The sequence below is a fragment of the Mugil cephalus genome, chromosome 9, assembly GCF_022458985.1.
Source record: "Mugil cephalus isolate CIBA_MC_2020 chromosome 9, CIBA_Mcephalus_1.1, whole genome shotgun sequence".
Lineage (NCBI taxonomy): Eukaryota > Metazoa > Chordata > Actinopteri > Mugiliformes > Mugilidae > Mugil > Mugil cephalus.
Genome location: NC_061778.1, coordinates 102,191 through 122,206, shown reverse-complemented (window position 1 = coordinate 122,206; position 20,016 = coordinate 102,191). Strand labels below are relative to the sequence as shown.

The window sequence follows — 20,016 nt, the reverse complement described above, 5'->3', positions numbered from 1 at the left end:
ACTAGTTAGCAGTTAGCGGTACCTTCAGGTCCCTCCTCTCCAGGTGGATGAGCTCAGCTCCACGGACATCGTGTCCAATAAAGATGTCCTTATACTCAGAGAGACACAGGAAGTCCAGCCACGCCCCCACGTCCTCCGTCCCCCACTGGTGGACTGAGACAACAACAGGAGGTGATTCACATGGACAGAGAGACAGGGACAGAGGGACAGGGGGACAGGGACAGGGACGGGGAATACTGGTGAACAGAGGTTGAAGAGTTCTTGTTGTTGTTTTTCTTTCTTGAACTTGGGACGAGACGAACTTAGTGCGAGACCACGCTTAGAAAGTCCGTAGTGGACCTGGAGACAGACAGAGACGACGGTTAGAAGACAGGACAGACGGAGGTTAGAGACAGACAGAGAGACATGTTAGAGACAGACAGAGAGACGGGTTAGAGACAGACAGAGAGACAGACAGAGAGACAGGTTAGAGACGGACAGAGACAGACAGAGACAGACAGAGAGACGGACAGAGAGACATATTAGAGACAGACAGAGAGACGGGTTAGAGACAGACAGAGACAGACAGAGAGACAGACAGAGAGACAGGTTAGAGACGGACAGAGACAGACAGAGACAGACAGAGAGACAGGTTAGAGACATGTTAGAGACAGACAGAGAGACAGGTTAGAGACAGACAGAGAGACAGACAGAGAGACAGACAGAGAGACGGGTTAGAGACAGACAGAGAGACGGGTTAGAGACAGACAGAGAGACAGACAGAGAGACAGACAGAGAGACAGACAGAGAGACGGGTTAGAGACAGACAGAGAGACGGGTTAGAGACAGACAGAGAGACATGTTAGAGACAGACAGAGAGACGGGTTAGAGACAGACAGAGAGACATGTTAGAGACAGACAGAGAGACGGGTTAGAGACAGACAGAGAGACGGGTTAGAGACAGACAGAGACAGACAGAGAGACAGACAGAGAGACAGGTTAGAGACGGACAGAGACAGACAGAGAGACAGACAGAGAGACAGGTTAGAGACATGTTAGAGACAGACAGAGAGACGGGTTAGAGACAGACAGAGACAGACAGAGAGACAGACAGAGAGACAGGTTAGAGACGGACAGAGAGACAGGTTAGAGACGGACAGAGACAGACAGAGACAGACAGAGAGACAGACAGAGAGACAGGTTAGAGACATGTTAGAGACAGACAGAGACAGACAGAGAGACGGACAGAGAGACATATTAGAGACAGACAGAGAGACGGGTTAGAGACAGACAGAGACAGACAGAGAGACAGACAGAGAGACAGGTTAGAGACATGTTAGAGACAGACAGAGAGACAGGTTAGAGACATGTTAGAGACAGACAGAGACAGGTTAGATAGTGATTCCCAGCATGTGGCCACGCCCCCTGCTGGGTCATGGCGGTATTGCGATTCGTCCACTATCATTAGGGGCAACGTCGTCTTATTTTTTTTCATCTTCCTCTTAACTCAAGAACGAGTTATAGATGAAAACAATATGAATCCTGGTTTTGATCGATCTTATAGTTTTTGATCGATCACTTTTCAATGACCATGAAAGTTTCTGTCGAAATCAGTTTTAGAGTTCGTGACCTCTTTTAAAAACTTTAAGATTTGTTTTAGGTGTTAGTCAGATATCACTAATGAAAAATATGGTTAAATGATTTCAGTGTGTTTAAAGTACTTTTTAAACACCGTAATAATAATGATAATAACCGTGTGATAACTTTCATATTGTTCCATCTCTATCAAACACCAACAACACGACGTCTCACTATGATCCACCAGTGGGTTTATTCTGATATTTGGATTTAGTTTGGACCTGATATTGGATCTAAGATTGTTACATCTATTAAGTTTCCTCTGTCTTCTCTGGCTCCTGTCCTCTAACATCTTATCATTTTATTTTCTATCTCTTATAATTTACTAACCACTGTGTCTCCCTCTCTCCCTCCATCTTCTTGTGAGGGTCTCTGGTCTGGAGGCTGAATATCTGACCTGTGGAGTTCTAAGCTACATCTGCTGCCGTGGCCTCATCAACCAGCCCAGTCTTCATGGTCTGGAGTCTGTGTATCAGACCTGTGGAGCTCCATAAACTACATCTGTCCCAGTCTTCATGTCCTCCTCCAGGTGTCCACTCCTACCTAGATGAACTATTCACCAACCTGCCCATGATTCCTGTTACACTCACAAACTGTCACAGATCATCAGCTATGTGTTATATTACTAGATCCTACATGTTTCCTTCAGCTTGATGTTTGTATCTGACAGAAGTTAGTTTATCTTGTTTCTCCTGTTCTTCTTCTCTCTCTATCTTCTCTGGTTCTACCCGGCTGGTCTTCAGCAGATGCTTCCTCCATATGAGCTGGTTCTGCTCCAGGTTTCTTCCTGTTAAAGGGACTTTTTCCCTCAGGCTGCTCTGGAGGTTTCAGGCTGTTTTTTGTGAAGCGTCTTGAGACGATTTGTGTTGTTATTGGCGCTTTATAAATAAAACTGAATTGAATTGAAATTATATATGAGAATGGATCATGTCTCCGATCCTGTTATTTATGAATGATTTGGTAATTAGCCTGTTATGGACCTGGCTGAGCACGTCTGATATCTGGGTGGTGCTGATAGACAGCTCCCTGTTTAATTGGTGGGTGGTGCTGATGGACAGCTCCTGGTTTGATCGGTGGGTGGTGCTAATGGACAGCTCCTGGTTTGATTGGTGGGTGGTGCTGATGGACAGCTCCTGGTTTGATCGGTGGGTGGTGCTAATGGACAGCTCCTGGTTTGATTGGTGGGTGGTGCTGATGGACAGCTCCTGGTTTGATTGGTGGGTGGTGCTGATGGACAGCTCCCGGTTTGATTGGTGGGTGGTGCTGATGGACAGCTCCCTGTTTGATTGGTGGGTGGTGCTGATGGACAGCTCCAACGTGTTCCCCCTGTTTTCAGTCTTAATAATAAAGAGGACTCATTCTATGGAGCTCTGTCTTTATGGGCTGAGACATTTAGAGACTGAAAAGTGGAAGAAGAACCACTGGGTTAGAGCGACAGGTGTCCCCCTTGGTGTCCCCCTTGGTGTCCCCCTTGGTGTCCCCCTTAGTGCCTCCCTTGGTGTCCCCCTTGGTGTCCCCCTTGGTGTCCCCCTTGGTGTCCCCCTTAGTGCCCCCTTGGTGTCCCCCTTAGTGTCCCCCTTGGTGCCCCCCTTGGTGTCCCCCTTGTACCTCGTGGTCTGGGGACTCCATGATGGGACTCAACCAGGAGACATCAGAGAGACGACGGAGCTGCTGAGAAACTGAACCCAGAGCAGCAGAGAGCTGGTCTTGATGGGGGGCGTCCAGCTGCTGCAATGAGAACACAGAGTCAGGACCTGGACCTGGGTCTGGACCTGGGTCTGAGCCAGGACCAGGTCCGAGGTGAGGTGAGGTGAATGAAGGGAGGACCAACTGTACCAGGGACATCTTTCCATCCAGGAGCAGCTCAGTCTCACTGAGGAGAACTTTAACGTTAACGATCATCTGGAGAACCACGCTGGCACTGAGTCCCTGAACACACCATGAGAACACATCATTAGAACCATGCTGGCACTGAGTCCCTGAACACACCACACTGATAACACACTGAGGACAATAGAGTTGGACAGAGGACAGTGGGGGACGGAGAGGTGTCCTACCCCGGGGCTCTTGGAGGAGGCGTAGACCACGTCCATGGTTTTAGAGCTGGCGTTGACAGCGTGAGCGAGTTCCTGCTCTAGACTCTGATGAGACTGAGCCACCTCCCTAATACTGGACACAGGATGAAAGGATGAATAGATGAATGGATGAGACTGAGCCACCTCCCTGATACTGTGGAGGGAATGGGTGAATGAGTGAGTACCTGTGGGTGAATGAACTGAAGGTGAATAACCTGGTGATGGTGAGGGGATGATGATAGGGGTGAGTGAGTACCTGTGGGATGAATGTAAAGTGGTGATAGTACCTGTGGGATGAGAATGAGTGAGTACCTGTGGGTGAATGAGTGAATACCTGTGGGTGAATGAGTGAGTACCTGTGGGTGAATGAGTGAGTACCTGTGGATGAGGGATGAATGAGTGAGTACCTGTGGGTGAATGAGTGAGTACCTGTGGGTGAATGAGTGAATACCTGTGGGTGAATGAGTGAATACCTGTGGATGAGGGATGAATGAGTGAATACCTGTGGGTGAATGAGTGAATACCTGTGGATGAGTGAGTGAGTACCTGTGGGTGAATGAGTGAATACCTGTGGATGAGGGATGAATGAGTGAGTACCTGTGGATGAATGAGTGAATACCTGTGGGTGAATGAGTGAATACCTGTGGATGAGGGCTCCTGCTGCGCGGCCGAAGTCGCTGATGAGTGAGGCCTCGTCCTCAGAGACGATCTCTGGCTGAGAGGACGACGGAGGATGAGGAGGACGAGGAAAGTCACACTTCTGTTTGTCCTCCCACGACTTCAGGGTGCTCTCAAAGGCCTGCAACAGGGACACACTGAGAACCAGGACCTGGACCTGGAAGAGGACCAGGACCTGGACTAGGACCACACTACTCACTCTGTCTCTGGTGAGAGTCTGGGTACGGTTCTTGTGGATGATCTTAATGTAGCCCGGAGGCTGGACCCACGCCTCCCCATCCACCTGGACCGGAACACCTTCGTCCCCCAAGATGGTAATCTTCACAGTCCGGCACTAGGGAGGGACAGAGAGACAGACAGGCATTGAGACAGGTTAGACAGGTCTAGTGGTCTAAAGGTCTAGTGGTCTAGAGGTCCAGTGGTCTAGAGGTCTAGAGGTGTAGTGGTCTAGAGGTCCAGTGGTGTAGAGGTCTAGAGGTCCAGTGGTCTAGAGGTCTAGAGGTCCAGTAGTCTAGAGGTCTAGAGGTGTAGTGGTCTAGAGGTCTAGAGGTGTAGTGGTGTAGTGGTCTAGAGGTCTAGAGGTGTAGTGGTCTAGTGGTCTAGAGGTCCAGTGGTGTAGAGGTCTAGACGTCCAGTGGTCTAGAGGTCTAGAAGTGTAGTGGTCTAGAGGTATAGAGGTCTAGAGGTGTAGTGGTCTAGTGGTCTAGAGGTCTAGAGGTCCAGTGGTCTAGAGGTCTAGAGGTCCAGTGGTCTAGAGGTCCAGTGGTCTAGAGGTCTAGAGGTGTAGAGGTCTAGAGGTCCAGTGGTGTAGTTGTCTAGAGGTCTAGAGGTCCAGTGGTCTAGAGGTCTAGAGGTCTAGAGGTCCAGTGGTCTAGAGGTGTAGTGGTCTAGTGGTCTAGAGGTGTAGAGGTCCAGTGGTCTAGAGGTCTAGAGGTGTAGTGGTCTAGAGGTCCAGTGGTCTAGAGGTCTAGAGGTCTAGAGGTCTAGTGGTCTAGAGGTGTAGTGGTGTAGAGGTCTAGAGGTCCAGTGGTGTAGTTGTCTAGAGGTCTAGAGGTCCAGTGGTCTAGAGGTCTAGAGGTCTAGAGGTGTAGTGGTCTAGAGGTCTAGAGGTCTAGAGGTCCAGTGGTCTAGAGGTGTAGTGGTCTAGAGGTCTAGAGGTCCAGTGGTCTAGAGGTCTAGAGGTGTAGTGGTCTAGTGGTCTAGAGGTGTAGAGGTCCAGTGGTGTAGAGGTCTAGAGGTGTAGTGGTCTAGAGGTCCAGTGGTCTAGAGGTCTAGAGGTCCAGTGGTCTAGAGGTCCAGAGTGGTCTAGAGTATGGTCTAGAGGTTGTTAGTGGTCTAAGGTGTGGTCTAGGGTCTGAGTTGAGGTCTAGAGGTCCAGTGTTGTAGAGGTCTAGAGGTGTAGTGGTCTAGAGGTCCAGTGGTCTAGAGGTCCAGTAGTCTAGAGGTCTAGAGGTGTAGTGGTCTAGAGGTCCAGTGGTCTAGAGGTCTAGAGGTGTAGTGGTCTAGAGGTCTAGAGGTCCAGTGGTCTAGAGGTCTAGAGGTGTAGTGGTCTAGAGGTCTAGAGGTCCAGTGGTCTAGAGGTCTAGAGGTCTAGAGGTGTAGTGGTCTAGTGGTCTAGAGGTCTAGAGGTCTAGAGGTCCAGTGGTCTAGAGGTGTAGTGGTCTAGAGGTCTAGAGGTCCAGTGGTCTAGAGGTGTAGTGGTCTAGAGGTCTAGAGGTCTAGAGGTCCAGTGGTCTAGAGGTGTAGTGGTCTAGTGGTCTAGAGGTCTAGAGGTCCAGTGGTGTAGAGGTCTAGAGGTGTAGTGGTCTAGAGGTCCAGTGGTCTAGAGGTCCAGTGGTGTAGAGGTCTAGAGGTGAAGTGGTCTAGAGGTCTAGAGGTGTAGTGGTCTAGAGGTCTAGAGGTCTAGAGGTTGGTGGAGTGGTCGTAAGGAGGTCAGTGGTCTAGAGGTCTAGAGGTCTAGAGGTCCAGTGGTCTAGAGGTGTAGTGGTCTAGAGGTCTAGAGGTCCAGTGGTCTAGAGGTCTAGAGGTGTAGTGGTCTAGAGGTCTAGAGGTCTAGAGGTCCAGTGGTCTAGAGGTCTAGAGGTGTAGTGGTCTAGTGGTCTAGAGGTCTAGAGGTCCAGTGGTCTAGAGGTCTAGAGGTGTAGTGGTCTAGAGGTCCAGTGGTCTAGAGGTCTAGAGGTCCAGTGGTCTAGAGGTGAAGTGGTCTAGAGGTCTAGAGGTGTAGTGGTCTAGTGGTCTAGTGGTCTAGAGGTCTAGAGGTCCAGTGGTGTAGAGGTCTAGAGGTGTAGTGGTCTAGAGGTCCAGTGGTCTAGAGGTCTAGACGTCCAGTGGTGTAGAGGTCTAGAGGTGTAGTGGTCTAGAGGTCTAGAGGTCCAGTGTTCTAGAGGTGAAGTGGTCTAGAGGTCTAGAGGTGTAGTGGTCTAGTGGTCTAGAGGTCTAGAGGTCCAGTGGTGTAGAGGTCTAGAGGTGTAGTGGTCTAGAGGTCCAGTGGTCTAGAGGTCTAGACGTCCAGTGGTCTAGAGGTCTAGAGGTGTAGTGGTCTAGAGGTCCAGTGGTCTAGAGGTCCAGAGGTCTAGAGGTGTAGTGGTCTAGAGGTCTACAGGTCTAGAGGTCTAGAGGTCTAGAGGTCTAGTGGTCTAGAGGTCTAGACGTCCAGTGGTGTAGAGGTCTGAGTGTAAGTGTCTAGAGGTGTTGGTCTAGAGGTCTAGAGGTCTAGTGGTCTAGTGGTCTAGTGGTCTAGAGGTCTAGAGGTCCAGTGGTGTAGAGGTCTAGAGGTGTAGTGGTCTAGAGGTCCAGTGGTCTAGAGGTCTAGAGGTCCAGTGGTCTAGAGGTGTAGTGGTCTAGAGGTCTAGAGGTCTACAGGTCTAGAGGTCCAGTGGTCTAGAGGTCTAGAGGTGTAGTGGTCTAGAGGTCTAGAGGTGTAGTGGTCTAGAGGTCTAGTGGTCTAGAGGTCCAGTGGTCTAGAGGTCTAGAGGTCCAGTGGTCTAGAGGTCTAGAGGTGTAGTGGTCTAGAGGTCTAGTGGTCTAGAGGTCTAAGTAGTGGTCTAGTAGGGTCTAGAGGTCCAGAGGTGAGGTCTAGGTTAGGTCTAGAGGTGTAGAGGTCTAGAGGTCCAGTGGTGTAGAGGTCTAGAGGTGTAGTGGTCTAGAGGTCTAGGGTCTAGAGGTCTAGAGGTCTAGAGGTGTAGTGGTCTAGAGGTCTAGAGGTCGTAGAGGTGGTGAGTCAGTGGTCTAGAGGTCTAGAGGTCTAGAGAGTGTAGTGGTCTAGTGGTCTAGAGGTCTAGACGTCCAGTGGTGTAGAGGTCTAGAGGTGTAGTGGTCTAGAGGTCCAGTGGTCTAGAGGTCTAGAGGTCCAGTGGTCTAGAGGTGGAGTGGTCTAGAGGTCTAGAGGTGTAGTGGTCTAGTGGTCTAGAGGTCTAGAGGTCCAGTGGTGTAGAGGTCTAGAGGTGTAGTGGTCTAGAGGTCCAGTGGTCTAGAGGTCTAGACGTCCAGTGGTCTAGAGGTCTAGAGGTGTAGTGGTCTAGAGGTCCAGTGGTCTAGAGGTCTAGAGGTCTAGAGGTGTAGTGGTCTAGAGGTCTACAGGTCTAGAGGTCCAGTGGTCTAGAGGTCTAGAGGTGTAGTGGTCTAGAGGTCCAGTGGTCTAGAGGTCTAGAGGTCTAGAGGTCTAGAGGTCTAGAGGTGTAGTGGTCTAGAGGTCTAGAGGTCTAGAGGTGTAGTGGTCTAGTGGTCTAGAGGTCTAGACGTCCAGTGGCGTAGAGGTCTAGAGGTGTAGTGGTCTAGAGGTCCAGTGGTCTAGAGGTCTAGAGGTCTAGTGGTCTAGAGGTCTAGAGGTCCAGTGGTCTAGAGGTCTAGAGGTGTAGTGGTCTAGAGGTCTAGAGGTCTAGAGGTCCAGTGGTCTAGAGGTCTAGAGGTCTAGAGGTGTAGTGGTCTAGAGGTCTAGAGGTCTAGACGTCCAGTGGTGTAGAGGTCTAGAGGTGTAGTGGTCTAGAGGTCCAGTGGTCTAGAGGTCTAGAGGTCCAGTGGTCTAGAGGTGAAGTGGTCTAGAGGTCTAGAGGTGTAGTGGTCTAGAGGTCCAGTGGTCTAGAGGTCTAGACGTCCAGTGGTCTAGAGGTCTAGAGGTGTAGTGGTCTAGAGGTCCAGTGGTCCAGAGGTCTAGAGGTCTAGAGGTCTAGAGGTCTAGAGGTGTAGTGGTCTAGAGGTCTCTAAGGTCTAGAGGTCCAGTGGTCTAGAGGTCTAGAGGTCCAGTGGTCTAGAGGTCTAGAGGTCTAGAGGTCTAGAGGTCCAGTGGTCTACAGGTCTAGAGGTCTAGAGGTCCAGTGGTCTAGAGGTCTAGAGGTCCAGTGGTCTAGAGGTCTAGAGGTCTAGAGGTCCAGTGGTCTAGAGCAGGGGTTCTCAACCTTTCGCAAAGCTGGGCCCCCCAAAGGTGGTCCAATGCATTTTTGCCTGTAGTAGTTTCTTTTGAACTACTTGAAAATAAAAACACAAACGATGTCACTCTGCGGCCTGACAGACTGGATCATTGTAGAAGAATTAGTCCTACGTCGCGTTCGGGAAACTGCACCGATCGGGTGTGCGACTGTGTTTATATCCAGCTTATATAGTGATCTCCCACAGTTTTTAGCGATCGTGGCAACGCTCTGCATCCAAGGAGAAGAGGAGATTTGGTGGCAGATATCAGTCTCTGTGCCTCACACACATTTATTCTAATATCAGCAGCCTTTTGAAAGAGCGTAGTTAAGGTTCAGTTTAACCCAACTCCCAATAGTTTCCCATTGTTTATTTGCTATGTTAGCACAACTTCACTGTTTTCGTTGTCAAGACAGCGGTGACTGACAGGTGACGCCCGCTGACGACCAGGTTGGGTCAAACCATCCTGGTATGAGGGACAAGGGGCGTTTTGAGGAGGATGAAATTTAACAGCCTTCTGAAATAAATTCTATTCTATGAACTTACACTTGGATTATATGATAACTTTCAAATGGAATATAGAAGTATTTTTTCAATTGATATTATTTTTTATTTATTTTTATTATTAATATCATTTTAAATCACACATTCCCCCTGCAGTGCCTTTAAGGGGTAGAGAACCACTGGTCTAGATGTCTAGAGGTCTAGAGGTCTAGTGGTCTAGAGGTGGAGGTACCTGTGCGATGCGGTGGTGCTGCAGCCTGATGACTCTGGACACGGCCATCTGCATGCTCCCAAACACAGCCACCACCTCCAGGATCTTATCATCAAAGGATGGAGCCGTGAACGTCTGCAACACACCACATACTGGTCTACACACAATCTGCTGGTTCTGGGGACCGGGACCAGGACCCAGGAAACTAATGAGTTGCCATGGCAAAAGCTGTGAAAAGCTCATTTGGCCCCAAAGACAAACAGACATAAACAGACCCAGACAGACAGATACTGGTCTTACGTCGTCCTCTTTGGTTCCTCCCCAGAAGTTGGTTCCTCCTGCGTAACTGGGGATGTTCAACACAGCGATGCCCTGGAGACTGGGCAGAGGGATGGGACGTCCATCACACTGGAGACAGGGACGGGAAGACAGGAAGACACAGCGTCGTCATGGAGACAGGTAGTGACATTCAATGAACGGTTCTCTGGTGGGTGTAAGGTTCTGGTTCTCACCTCCAGCAGGACTCTCTGCTCCAGGTTCTTATAGGTCCGGTGCAGCAGCTCTTTGGTTCCTAACATTCCGTACCACATCAGGTTCTTGGTGCGACTCCTGGACACAGAAACAAGGATCAGAGAGGACCAGGATCAGAGAAGACCAGGTCCCAGGGCCAGACTTGTGCGTACCTGCACTTCTCTGGATGCTCGTCCCTCTTGTTGTTGAAGTCCAGAGAGATTTTAGCGTCCAGTCCGATACCGAAGTAGTTGTTCATGACACATTTCTCAGTGTAGCAGTCCCTGGCACAAACAGACACACCTGGATCAACACCTGGTTTAAAACCTGGACCAACACCTGGACCCGTATTCCTAAAGATTCTTAGTTCAGATCTGCTCCTAGAGGCCAAACTCTAAGAACATTAAACCAGAACCCTGACGTTCCCTAAGAGTTGTTCCTAGATGGAGGCAGAGGTGAAAGGTTCCTAAAGAAGGTTCTGCAGTGAGATGTGCTGAGAGCAGGGAGGAGAACTTTAAGAGGCTTAGAGAGGAGAACATGGTGGAAAGAAGAGGAGGAGAGATATTCTCCTGGAGCAGGAATCCAGCCCCTGAGCCATTTTACCTGGTTAATACCACATGGATGAAGAGCAACAATGGTTTTAAAGTAGATCTGCTATTTATTTCTCTTCAGTCTCATAGATCAGATTCTAGGATTCAGTCTGTGGATGTGACTCCGTTCTATGGATCAATGACATGATACAATGAGATACTTGCGTCTTTTCACTGGCTCCCTGTCAAAGACAGGACAGAGTTAAAGGTTCTTGTATTTGTTTTTCAAGCGCTACATGGCCTAGCCCCCCAATACATCTGCAACCTTGCTCTTCACCTGTTTGTAATTTGTGATCATTGAATTGCACAGCACTTTGGTCAACCTTGGTTGTTTTTAAATGTGCTTTATAAATAAATTGATTTGACTAATTTGATTTGAGAATGTCTTGGGATCACTCCTCAGATCAGACTCCTTAAGGCTCCGTTAGGAGCTACATAAGAGGACTTTTTAGGAGGACCTGTAGGAATACAGATCCAGGTCTCTGGAAAAACTGGAGCAGGTTTAGAGTCAGAGGCCTCACATGTTGTCAGGATCACAGTTGAACGGGTCGGCGTTGACCAGCAGGCGACTGATGACGGAGTTACTGGGCAGAGAAACTGAGAAACAGCATCAGACTTTTAGTTTCTGCTACCAGCTAACGTGCTACATGGTTCAGAGACACAGCAGCTAGGAGCTAGCATGCTAACACAGGAGGACATCATCTTACCGGGGTAGAGAATCTTTGTGTTGAGCATAGGCATGTTGTCTCTACTTCCTGTCTGGACATGAAGTGACGAAGAGCTGTTTTTACTGATCAGCTTCTCACAGGGAGTTTTACTGACTACAAACAGACAGACAGACAGACAGACAGACAGGTCAGTATATATCATACTACAGGACTTTATAACACTCCATCCACTCCACAACACACTGGCCAGGCTACATACAAATTTATAGTCCTACAGTACTCTACTCCGGTCTGAGTCTTCTCTAGTGGGACCTGGTCAGTCCGGTTCATTCTGTAATAACTCCACCCAAACACTAGGAGGCGCTGTGTCTTTTCACCAGTCAGGTTAATCCTGTTTCTACTTCCAGCTTCACTTTCATCAATAGAGACTGAACAGGATCTACTGATCCACAACTATCAGTTAGAACATGGAGGAGACACACTGCTACCAAGAGGACCAATCACAGCTCTGGTTACATTAAACACTAATGAGGACCAATCACAGCTCTGGTTCCATTAAACACTAACGAGGACCAATCACAGCTCTGGTTCCATTTAAACACTAACGAGGACCAATCACAGCTCTGGTTCCATTAAACACTAACGAGAACCAATCACAGCTCTGGTTACATTTATACACTAACAAGGACCAATCACAGCTCTGGTTACATTAAACACTAATGAGGACCAATCACAGCTCTGGTTCCATTAAACACTAACGAGGACCAATCACAGCTCTGGTTCCATTTAAACACTAATGAGGACCAATCACAGCTCTGGTTCCATTAAACACTAACGAGGACCAATCACAGCTCTGGTTCCATTAAACACTAACGAGGACCAATCACAGCTCTGGTTCCATTTAAACACTAACGAGGACCAATCACAGCTCTGGTTCCATTAAACACTAACGAGAACCAATCACAGCTCTGGTTACATTTATACACTAACAAGGACCAATCACAGCTCTGGTTACATTAAACACTAACGAGGACCAATATATATTTTGAGATAAATTTTTACAGATATATTTATATTTACATATATTTTACAGATATATTTTACAGAAATCTTCCAAAGAACAGAGTGAATGTAAATGTTTCGCTGCATTAGAAGAAACGACTGGAATTCAGACACTGAAACCTGGTGATGTGGTTCATTTAGTGTCAGATTATATTAATTTATGCTGTATTTTTTGATGAAGTCGTACCTTAAGATACTTATTGTGTGGATAACGTTACTTCTCAGTAAAGCTCTTAGCGTTAGCATCTTTTATTTAGCTACATGTATCATAACTAAAATTACCTTAAACTAACTGAAACTGAGGCTAATCCACTTTTTCTTATAAGGGGTCCTCTAGAACAAAGCTGTCGGAGCTGTGTTGTATAAAGTACTAAAAGGTTATACTTTAGAATGAGAGTTGAGATCAGAGTTGAGTCCAATTGTCCTTAATTTGACCAGATAATCCCCATTTTTCCCAGTCTCTCTGTATTTACTGATACATTTCACCATGTTTTTGCCACTCAGGGGACGTGGCCCCGGGCAGCAGTGACGTCAATACATACCTTCTATTTATTACCTTAATGAACACCTGACGTCAAGCTGTTACTGGAGATGTCTGCTAAACTCAATCTTGTTGTAACTCGTGTGGAATGACAATTAGAGATCTTAAATTCTTAAATTAAATTCTGACTACAAACAGAAAGACAAGTCAGTACCAGGCTAAACAGCTCACTAGCTCAGTTAGCATTTGTGTTGTCTCTGACCTCTGCGAGTGTTGCGGTGTTTGGAGCTGTAGGACGACTGCAGAGACATCTTGTCTTCGTCCCGGTCTTCGTCCTCGTCCTCCTCCACTAGACCCTCCTCGGCTCGGCGGAGAGAGAAAAGCTGCTGCTGAGTCTGAGCGTTCTGCTCATCCACCGCTAAAAAACAACAACCAGAGCTTTAACCATCACATCTGCACATGCTCAGACGACCGGCTGAGGTGGGACTGTCTGACCTTTCTCCGTGTGCTCGATGATCTGACGGATCGCCTTCTTCAGGCTGTTGGCTCTCAGCATCAGCTGCTCCCGAGGCTTAAAGATGGCCGCCGCCGCCGAGGAGGACGAAGGGTTGGGCCGTAGGGAGTGAGGATGAGGACGAGGAGCAGGAGGGAGGACGACTCCCTCGACCTCCTCCTGCTCCTCGGCGATGGTGGGGGGAGGAGGGGGTGGGAGGACGGTGGAGGCCTGAGACTCCTCGTTCAGAGTCTTCAGCAGGGAGTCGAGTTTCTCCTTCAGAACGCCGCACTGGGACAGAAACAGGTTTTAATTAATGGCAAACTGGCCAAGAGGCCCGTCCCATCCTGGGACGTCCTCTGGACTCAGTGGAGCTGATGGGGGACAGGAGGAAGTTGGACAAACTGTCAAACATCAGGAACAACGTCGTTTGTCCTTTTAACTTCAGCATTTCTTAGCTCTGCTTCTTTTAATTGACCATCTAATCTTCTCCAGACACAGAAACTTGTATTAGGACATTATGATAACAGGGAGGGTTGTACCTTCTTGGCCATGGCCTCTGACTCCTCTGAACTCTCTGTGTTCTTCTCGTAAGCTTTACCAACCCGAGCCACAAAGTCCTTCACCGTCTCACATAGAACCCTGACATGAAACACAGACACTTAAGGAACTACATATATGGCCGCCAGAAGAAGGACTGGGTGGACTGAGACATACTTGGCAGAGGAGATGACCACTGAGTGCTGGTCTGAGGACAAGATCTTTGACAAATGAGCTTCCACTGAGTCCTCGTACGTCAGGATCTGCTGAACCTGGATGAAAGGAAGGAAACCCCAGTGAGACCAGTCTGAGCGGCTTCAACACACCTTCTACCTGGCACCATTCAGGGCTGTCGTTTTAAATATGCATTCAGGTAAACATCATAATGTCACAATATTCCACAGTTCAACAGCGTAATCTGCCTTTGTACTGTTACAGTGTAATCTACTAGAGTACTGTTACAGTGTAATCTACTAGTGTAAAGTTACAGTGTAATCTACTAATGTACCGTTACAGTGTAATCTACCTTTGTACTGTTACAGTGTAATCTACTAGTGTAAAGTTACAGTGTAATCTACTAGAGTACCGTTACAGTGTAATCTACTAGTGTAAAGTTACAGTGTAATCTGCCTTTGTACTGTTAGAGTGTAATCTACTAGAGTACTGTTACAGTGTAATCTACTAGAGTACTGTTACAGTGTAATCTACTAAGGTACCGTTACAGTGTAATCTACTAGTGTAAAGTTACAGTGTAATCTACTAATGTACCGTTACAGTGTAATCTACCTTTGTACTGTTACAGTGTAATCTACTAGTGTAAAGTTACAGTGTAATCTACTAGAGTACTGTTACAGTGTAATCTACTAGTGTAAAGTTACAGTGTAATCTACTAGTGTACTGTTACAGTGTAATCTACTAATGTACCGTTACAGTGTAATCTAGTAGTGTACTGTTACAGTGTAATCTACTAATGTACCATTACAGTGTAATCTACTAATGTACTGTTACAGTGTAATATACTGGTGTACTGTTACAGTGTAATCCACTGGTGTAAAAGTACAGTGTCATATACTATTGTAAAGTTACAGTGTAATCTACTACAGGTGCTGGCCAGTAAATTAGAATATCATCAAAAAGTTGAATTATTTCAGAAATTCCATTCAAAAGGTGAAACTTGTATACTGTATACTTTCCTTCCACACATAGTGATATATTTCAAGTGTTTATTCATTTTCATTTTTATTATTACAACTGACAGCTAATGAAAACACCAAATTCAGTATCTCAGAAAATTAGAATATTCTGAAAAGGCTCAATATAGAAGACACCTGGTGCCACACTAATCAGCTGATTAACTCAAAACACCTGCAAAGGCCTTTAAAAGGTTCCTCAGTCTTGTTCTGAAGGCTCCACAATCATGGGGAAGACTTCTGACTTAACAGTTGTCCAAAAGACGACCATTGACACCTTGTACAAGGAGGGCAAGACACAAAAGTTGATTGCTAAAGAAGCTGGCTGTTCGCAGAGCTCTGTGTCTAAGCACATTAACAGACAGGCGAAGGGACGGAAAAAATGTGGTAGAAAAAAATGTACAAGCTCTAGGGATAACCGCACCCTGCAGAGAATTGTGACGACAAACCCATTCAAAAATGTGGGGGAGATCCACAAAGAGTGGACTGCAGCTGGAGTCAGCGCTTCAAGAACCACCACGAAGAGACGCATGAAAGACATGGGATTCAGCTGTCGCATTCCGTGTGTCAAGCCACTCTTGAACAAGAAACAGCGTAAGAAGCGTCTCGCCTGGGCCAAGGATAAAAAGGACTGGACTGCTGCTGAGTGGTCCAAAGTTATGTTTTCTGATGAAAGCAAATTTTGCATTTCCTTTGGAAATCAAGGACCCAGAGTCTGGAGGAAGAGCGGAGAAGCACAGAATCCACGTTGCATGAGGTCCAGTGTAAAGTTTCCACCGTCAGTGATGGTGTGGGGTGCCATGTCATCTGCCGGTGTTGGCCCACTCTGTTTCCTGAGGTCCAAGGTCAATGCAGCTGTCTACCAGGAAGTTTTAGAGCACTTCATGCTTCCTGCTGCTGACCAACTTTATGGAGATGCAGATTTCACTTTTCAACAGGACTTGGCACCTGCACACAGTGCCAAAACCACCAGTACCTGGTTCAAGGACCATGGTATCCCTGTCCTTGATTGGCCAGCAAACTCGCCTGACCTTAACCCCATAGAAAATCTATGGGGTATTGTGAAGCGGAAGATGCAATGCGCTAGACCCAACAATGCAGAGGAGCTGAAGACGACTATCAGAGCAACCTGGGCTCTCATAACACCTGAGCAGTGCCACAGACTGATCGAGTCCATGCCACGCCGCATTAATGCAGTGATTGAGGCAAAAGGAGCCCCGACTAAGTATTGAGTGCTATACATGCGCATGCTTTTCATGTTCATTCTTTTCAGTTGGCCAACATTTCTAAAAAAAACATTTTTTTCATTGGCCTTTTCAATATTCTAATTTTTTGAGATGCCAAATTTGGAGTTTTCATTAGTTGTCACTTATAAATATCAAAATTAAAAGAAATAAACATTGGAAATACATCGGTCTGTGTGCATTGCATGAATATAATGTACAAATTTCACTTTTTGAATGGAATTACTGAGATAATTCAACTTTTTGATGATATTCTAATTTACTGGCCAGCACCTGTAGTGTAAAGTTACAGTGTAATCTACTAAGGTACCGTTACAGTGTAATCTACTAGTGTACTGTTACAGTGTCATATACTGGTGTACTGTTACAGTGTAATATACTGGTGTGCTGTTACAGTGTAATCCACTGGTGTAAAAGTACAGTGTCATATACTATTGTAAAGTTACAGTGTAATCTACTAGTGTACTGTTACAGTGTAATCTACTAGAGTAAAGTTACAGTGTAATCTACTAAGGTACCGTTACAGTGTAATCTACTAGTGTACTGTTACAGTGTCATATACTGGTGTACTGTTACAGTGTAATCTACTGGTGTACTGTTACAGTGTAATATACTATTGTAAAGTTACAGTGTAATCTACTGGTGTAGGTTTACAGTGTTAAGGTGAGACAGGTGTGAATCTGGGGAAGTGATGTAATTTCCTATTACCTCAGAGTCATCCTCAGTAACGGTGGAGGTTGAATGTTGCCGTGGAAACTTGGTCTCATAGACCATGATGCTCCACCTGAAGCAGGAAGAAGAAACTGTCACCATGTTACCTGTCTAACATCTTGGCTCCTGTCTAACATTGTGTTACCTGTCTAACATCTTGGCTCCTGTCTAACATTGTGTTACCTGTCTAACATTGTGTTACCTGTCTAACATCTTAGTGCTGGCTCTCTCCAGTTTCTCGAGTATCTGAGGTAACTGTGTGTCATCATCACAGGCTGAACCCCAACCCAGAACCCGGGCCAAGTCGTTCCCAGTCCCCAGAGGAAGAACCCCGAGCTGACACTTAAACAGAGATACACATTAAATGTAAGCATTGTCTTTATGACATTAACCACTGATGTGTCTTTACGATATTATCTTGTAGCTACCTGCTTGTGCAGCATCAGAGCATCGATGTCAGACAGAACCCAGCCAACGCTGCCATCTCCTCCACAAACCAGGATCCTGAAGGTATCAAACTTCTGGAAGAGACGCAGACTGGCAGAGAACAGATTTCATGTTTTCATCATGTTTGCATCATATTTTAATCAAGTCTGTGAGTGTCTCACCCCAGGTGAGTTCCTCCATTCATCATGTTCTATAATAATTAATTGATGGTAATTAATATTAATTAATGTTAATTAATTACCCCAGGTGAGGGCCTCCGTTCATCATGTTCTATAATAGTTAATTGATGGTAATTAATATTAATTAATGGTAATTAATTACCCCAGGTGAGGGCCTCCGTTCATCATGTTCTATAATAGTTAATTGATGGTAATTAATATTAATTAATGGTAATTAATTACCCCAGGTGAGGGCCTCCGTTCATCATGTTCTATAATAGTTAATTGATGGTAATTAATATTAATTAATGGTAATTAATTACCCCAGGTGAGGGCCTCCGTTCATCAGGTCAAAAACCTGCGCCGGGTTCAGAAGTTGTTTGAAGCGTCTCAGGAACTTGACGCCCTGGTTATCTCCACTTTTAGAGTTGACGAAGACCAGCAGAGGACTTGTGCAGGACGGAGGACACGATGCCTTCCAGAAACCTGGATACAGCACAGGGGACAGGTGCTGTCTCACCACTGGGGGACAGACGCTGGGGACAGACGCTGGGGGACAGACGTTGTCTTACCGTCAGAGTCGATGCTGTTGAGGGCTGTTGGGGGGATGACGGACACTTTGCACTGACCTAGAGGACACTTGGAGGACATCTGGTCCTTACAGCATGAGTGTACCTGGAGGACAGAGGGACCCTGAGTCCAACAAGTCTCAGAGCAGAGGGACAGTGAACATGTGTCCAAGTCTCACCATGGCTTTACACCAGAGACACCTCCAGTCCTGCAGCCGGAGGACGCTGCCGCACGTCTTATCACAGACGAGACACTTGGCCGAGACAGACAGGTTCCCCTCCAGCCACTGATGAGGCATGGACACCTGGGGACAGGGGGGACGGGGGGACAGGGAGGACAGGGAGGAACGAGGAGACAGGTGAGTACAGGTCACAGGGTTCCAACCAGTCCAGTGTCTGGTGAATCGTCAGGGACTTGTTGGTGGCTCCGTACCGCACACGTTGTGGCCTTGAACTAAGCACAGCAGGTACCACTACAAGTATAGACACATTTGACATTAAAACACACTACGGAAACACACACTAACACACATTATGTGTAGTGGTGTGTAGTAGTGTGTTAGTGGTTGAACTGGGTTACGTGGGTTATAGTGGTTGTAGTGGTGTGTAACATGGGTGTAGATGGGTGTGTAGATGGTGTGTAGGGGTGTGTAGTAGTGGGTGTGTAGTGGTGTGTAGAGTGGGTGTGTAGCAGTGGGTGTGTGGTGGGTGTGTAGCAGTGGGTGTGTAGTAGGTGTGCAGTGGGTGTGTAGTAGTGGGTGTGTAGTAGTGGGTGTGTAGTGGGTGTGTAGTAGTGGGTGTGTAGTGGGTGTGTAGTAGGTGTGTAGTAGTGGGTGTGTAGTAGTGGGTGTGTAGCAGTGGGTGTGTAGCAGTGGGTGTGTAGTGGGTGTGTAGCAGTGGGTGTGTAGCAGTGGATGTGTAGTAGGTGTGTAGTGGGTGTGTAGCAGTGGGTGTGTAGTGGGTGTGTAGTGGGTGTGTAGTGGGTGTGTAGTAGTGGGTGTGTAGTGGGTGTGTAGTGGGTGTGTAGCAGTGGGTGTGTAGTGGGTGTGTAGCAGTGGGTGTGTAGTGGGTGTGTAGTGGGTGTGTAGCAGTGGGTGTGTAGCAGTGGGTGTGTAGTAGGTGTGTAGTGGGTGTGTAGTGGGTGTGTAGTAGTGGGTGTGTAGTGGGTGTGTAGTAGTGGGTGTGTAGCAGTGGGTGTGTAGTGGGTGTGTAGCAGTGGGTGTGTAGTGGGTGTGTAGCAGTGGGTGTGTAGTAGTGGTGGGTGTGTAGTAGTGGGTGTGTAGTGGGTGTGTAGTAGTGGGTGTGTAGTGGGTGTGTAGCAGTGGGTGTGTAGTAGTGGGTGTGTAGCAGTGGGTGTGTAGTGGGTGTGTAGTAGTGGGTGTGTAGCAGTGGGTGTGTAGTAGTGGGTGTGTAGTGGGTGTGTAGCAGTGGGTGTGTAGCAGTGGGTGTGTAGCAGTGGGTGTGTAGTGGGTGTGTAGCAGTGGGTGTGTAGCAGTGGGTGTGTAGTGGGTGTGTAGTAGTGGGTGTGTAGCAGTGGGTGTGTAGTGGGTGTGTAGCAGTGGGTGTAGTAGTGGGTGTGTAGTAGTAGTGGGTGTGTAGTAGTGGGTGTGTAGCAGTGGGTGTGTAGCAGTGGGTGTGTAGTGGGTGTGTAGCAGTGGGTGTGTAGTGGGTGTGTAGCAGTGGGTGTGTAGCAGTGGGTGTGTAGTGGGTGTGTAGCAGTGGGTGTGTAGTAGTGGGTGTGTAGTAGTGGGTGTGTAGCAGTGGGTGTGTAGTGGGTGTGTAGCAGTGGGTGTGTAGTAGTGGGTGTGTAGCAGTGGGTGTGTAGCAGTGGGTGTGTAGTGGGTGTGTAGCAGTGGGTGTGTGG

At 47.5% G+C, this 20,016-nt stretch overlaps 1 protein-coding gene across 2 annotated transcripts; it reads right to left on the bottom strand.

The window, feature by feature from the left end:
• Positions 1–2,689: 2,689 nt before the first annotated feature.
• LOC125013712 (diacylglycerol kinase delta-like) lies at positions 2,690–18,452 on the bottom strand. Of its 2 annotated transcripts, XM_047594596.1 has the most exons (22): positions 18,332–18,452; positions 18,156–18,258; positions 17,907–18,069; positions 17,407–17,515; positions 17,181–17,320; positions 16,976–17,051; positions 14,011–14,105; positions 13,836–13,935; positions 13,296–13,584; positions 13,063–13,218; positions 11,297–11,410; positions 11,111–11,186; positions 10,173–10,283; positions 10,002–10,098; positions 9,790–9,897; positions 9,511–9,624; positions 4,570–4,704; positions 4,334–4,491; positions 3,675–3,786; positions 3,454–3,546; positions 3,226–3,345; positions 2,690–3,016 (listed from the first exon to the last, which is right to left on the bottom strand). In XM_047594596.1, exons 1-22 carry the CDS (start codon positions 18,449–18,451, stop codon positions 2,978–2,980), a joined length of 2,628 nt encoding a protein of 875 aa, XP_047450552.1. In that variant the 5' UTR covers position 18,452; the 3' UTR covers positions 2,690–2,977. The 2 variants fall into 2 exon arrangements, with proteins under 2 accessions (XP_047450552.1, XP_047450553.1); XM_047594597.1 differs by lacking the exons at positions 17,907–18,069; positions 18,156–18,258; positions 18,332–18,452 and adding an exon at positions 17,667–17,707.
• Between the last annotated feature and the right edge of the window lie 1,564 nt (positions 18,453–20,016).

Bases quoted from the DNA above. Each gene is read 5' to 3' on its own strand.
- LOC125013712 (XM_047594596.1), bottom strand. From the start codon at position 18,451: ATGCCTCATCAGTGGCTGGAGGGGAACCTGTCTGTCTCGGCCAAGTGT. The intron at 10,284-11,110 runs GTGAGGCCTCTG...TGTTTGTGCCAG, and splicing joins AACTGTGATCCTGACAACAT to GGACTGCTACACTGAGAAAT. The intron at 9,898-10,001 runs GTGAGAACCAGA...CCCTGTCTCCAG, and splicing joins AGCAGAGAGTCCTGCTGGAG to TGTGATGGACGTCCCATCCC.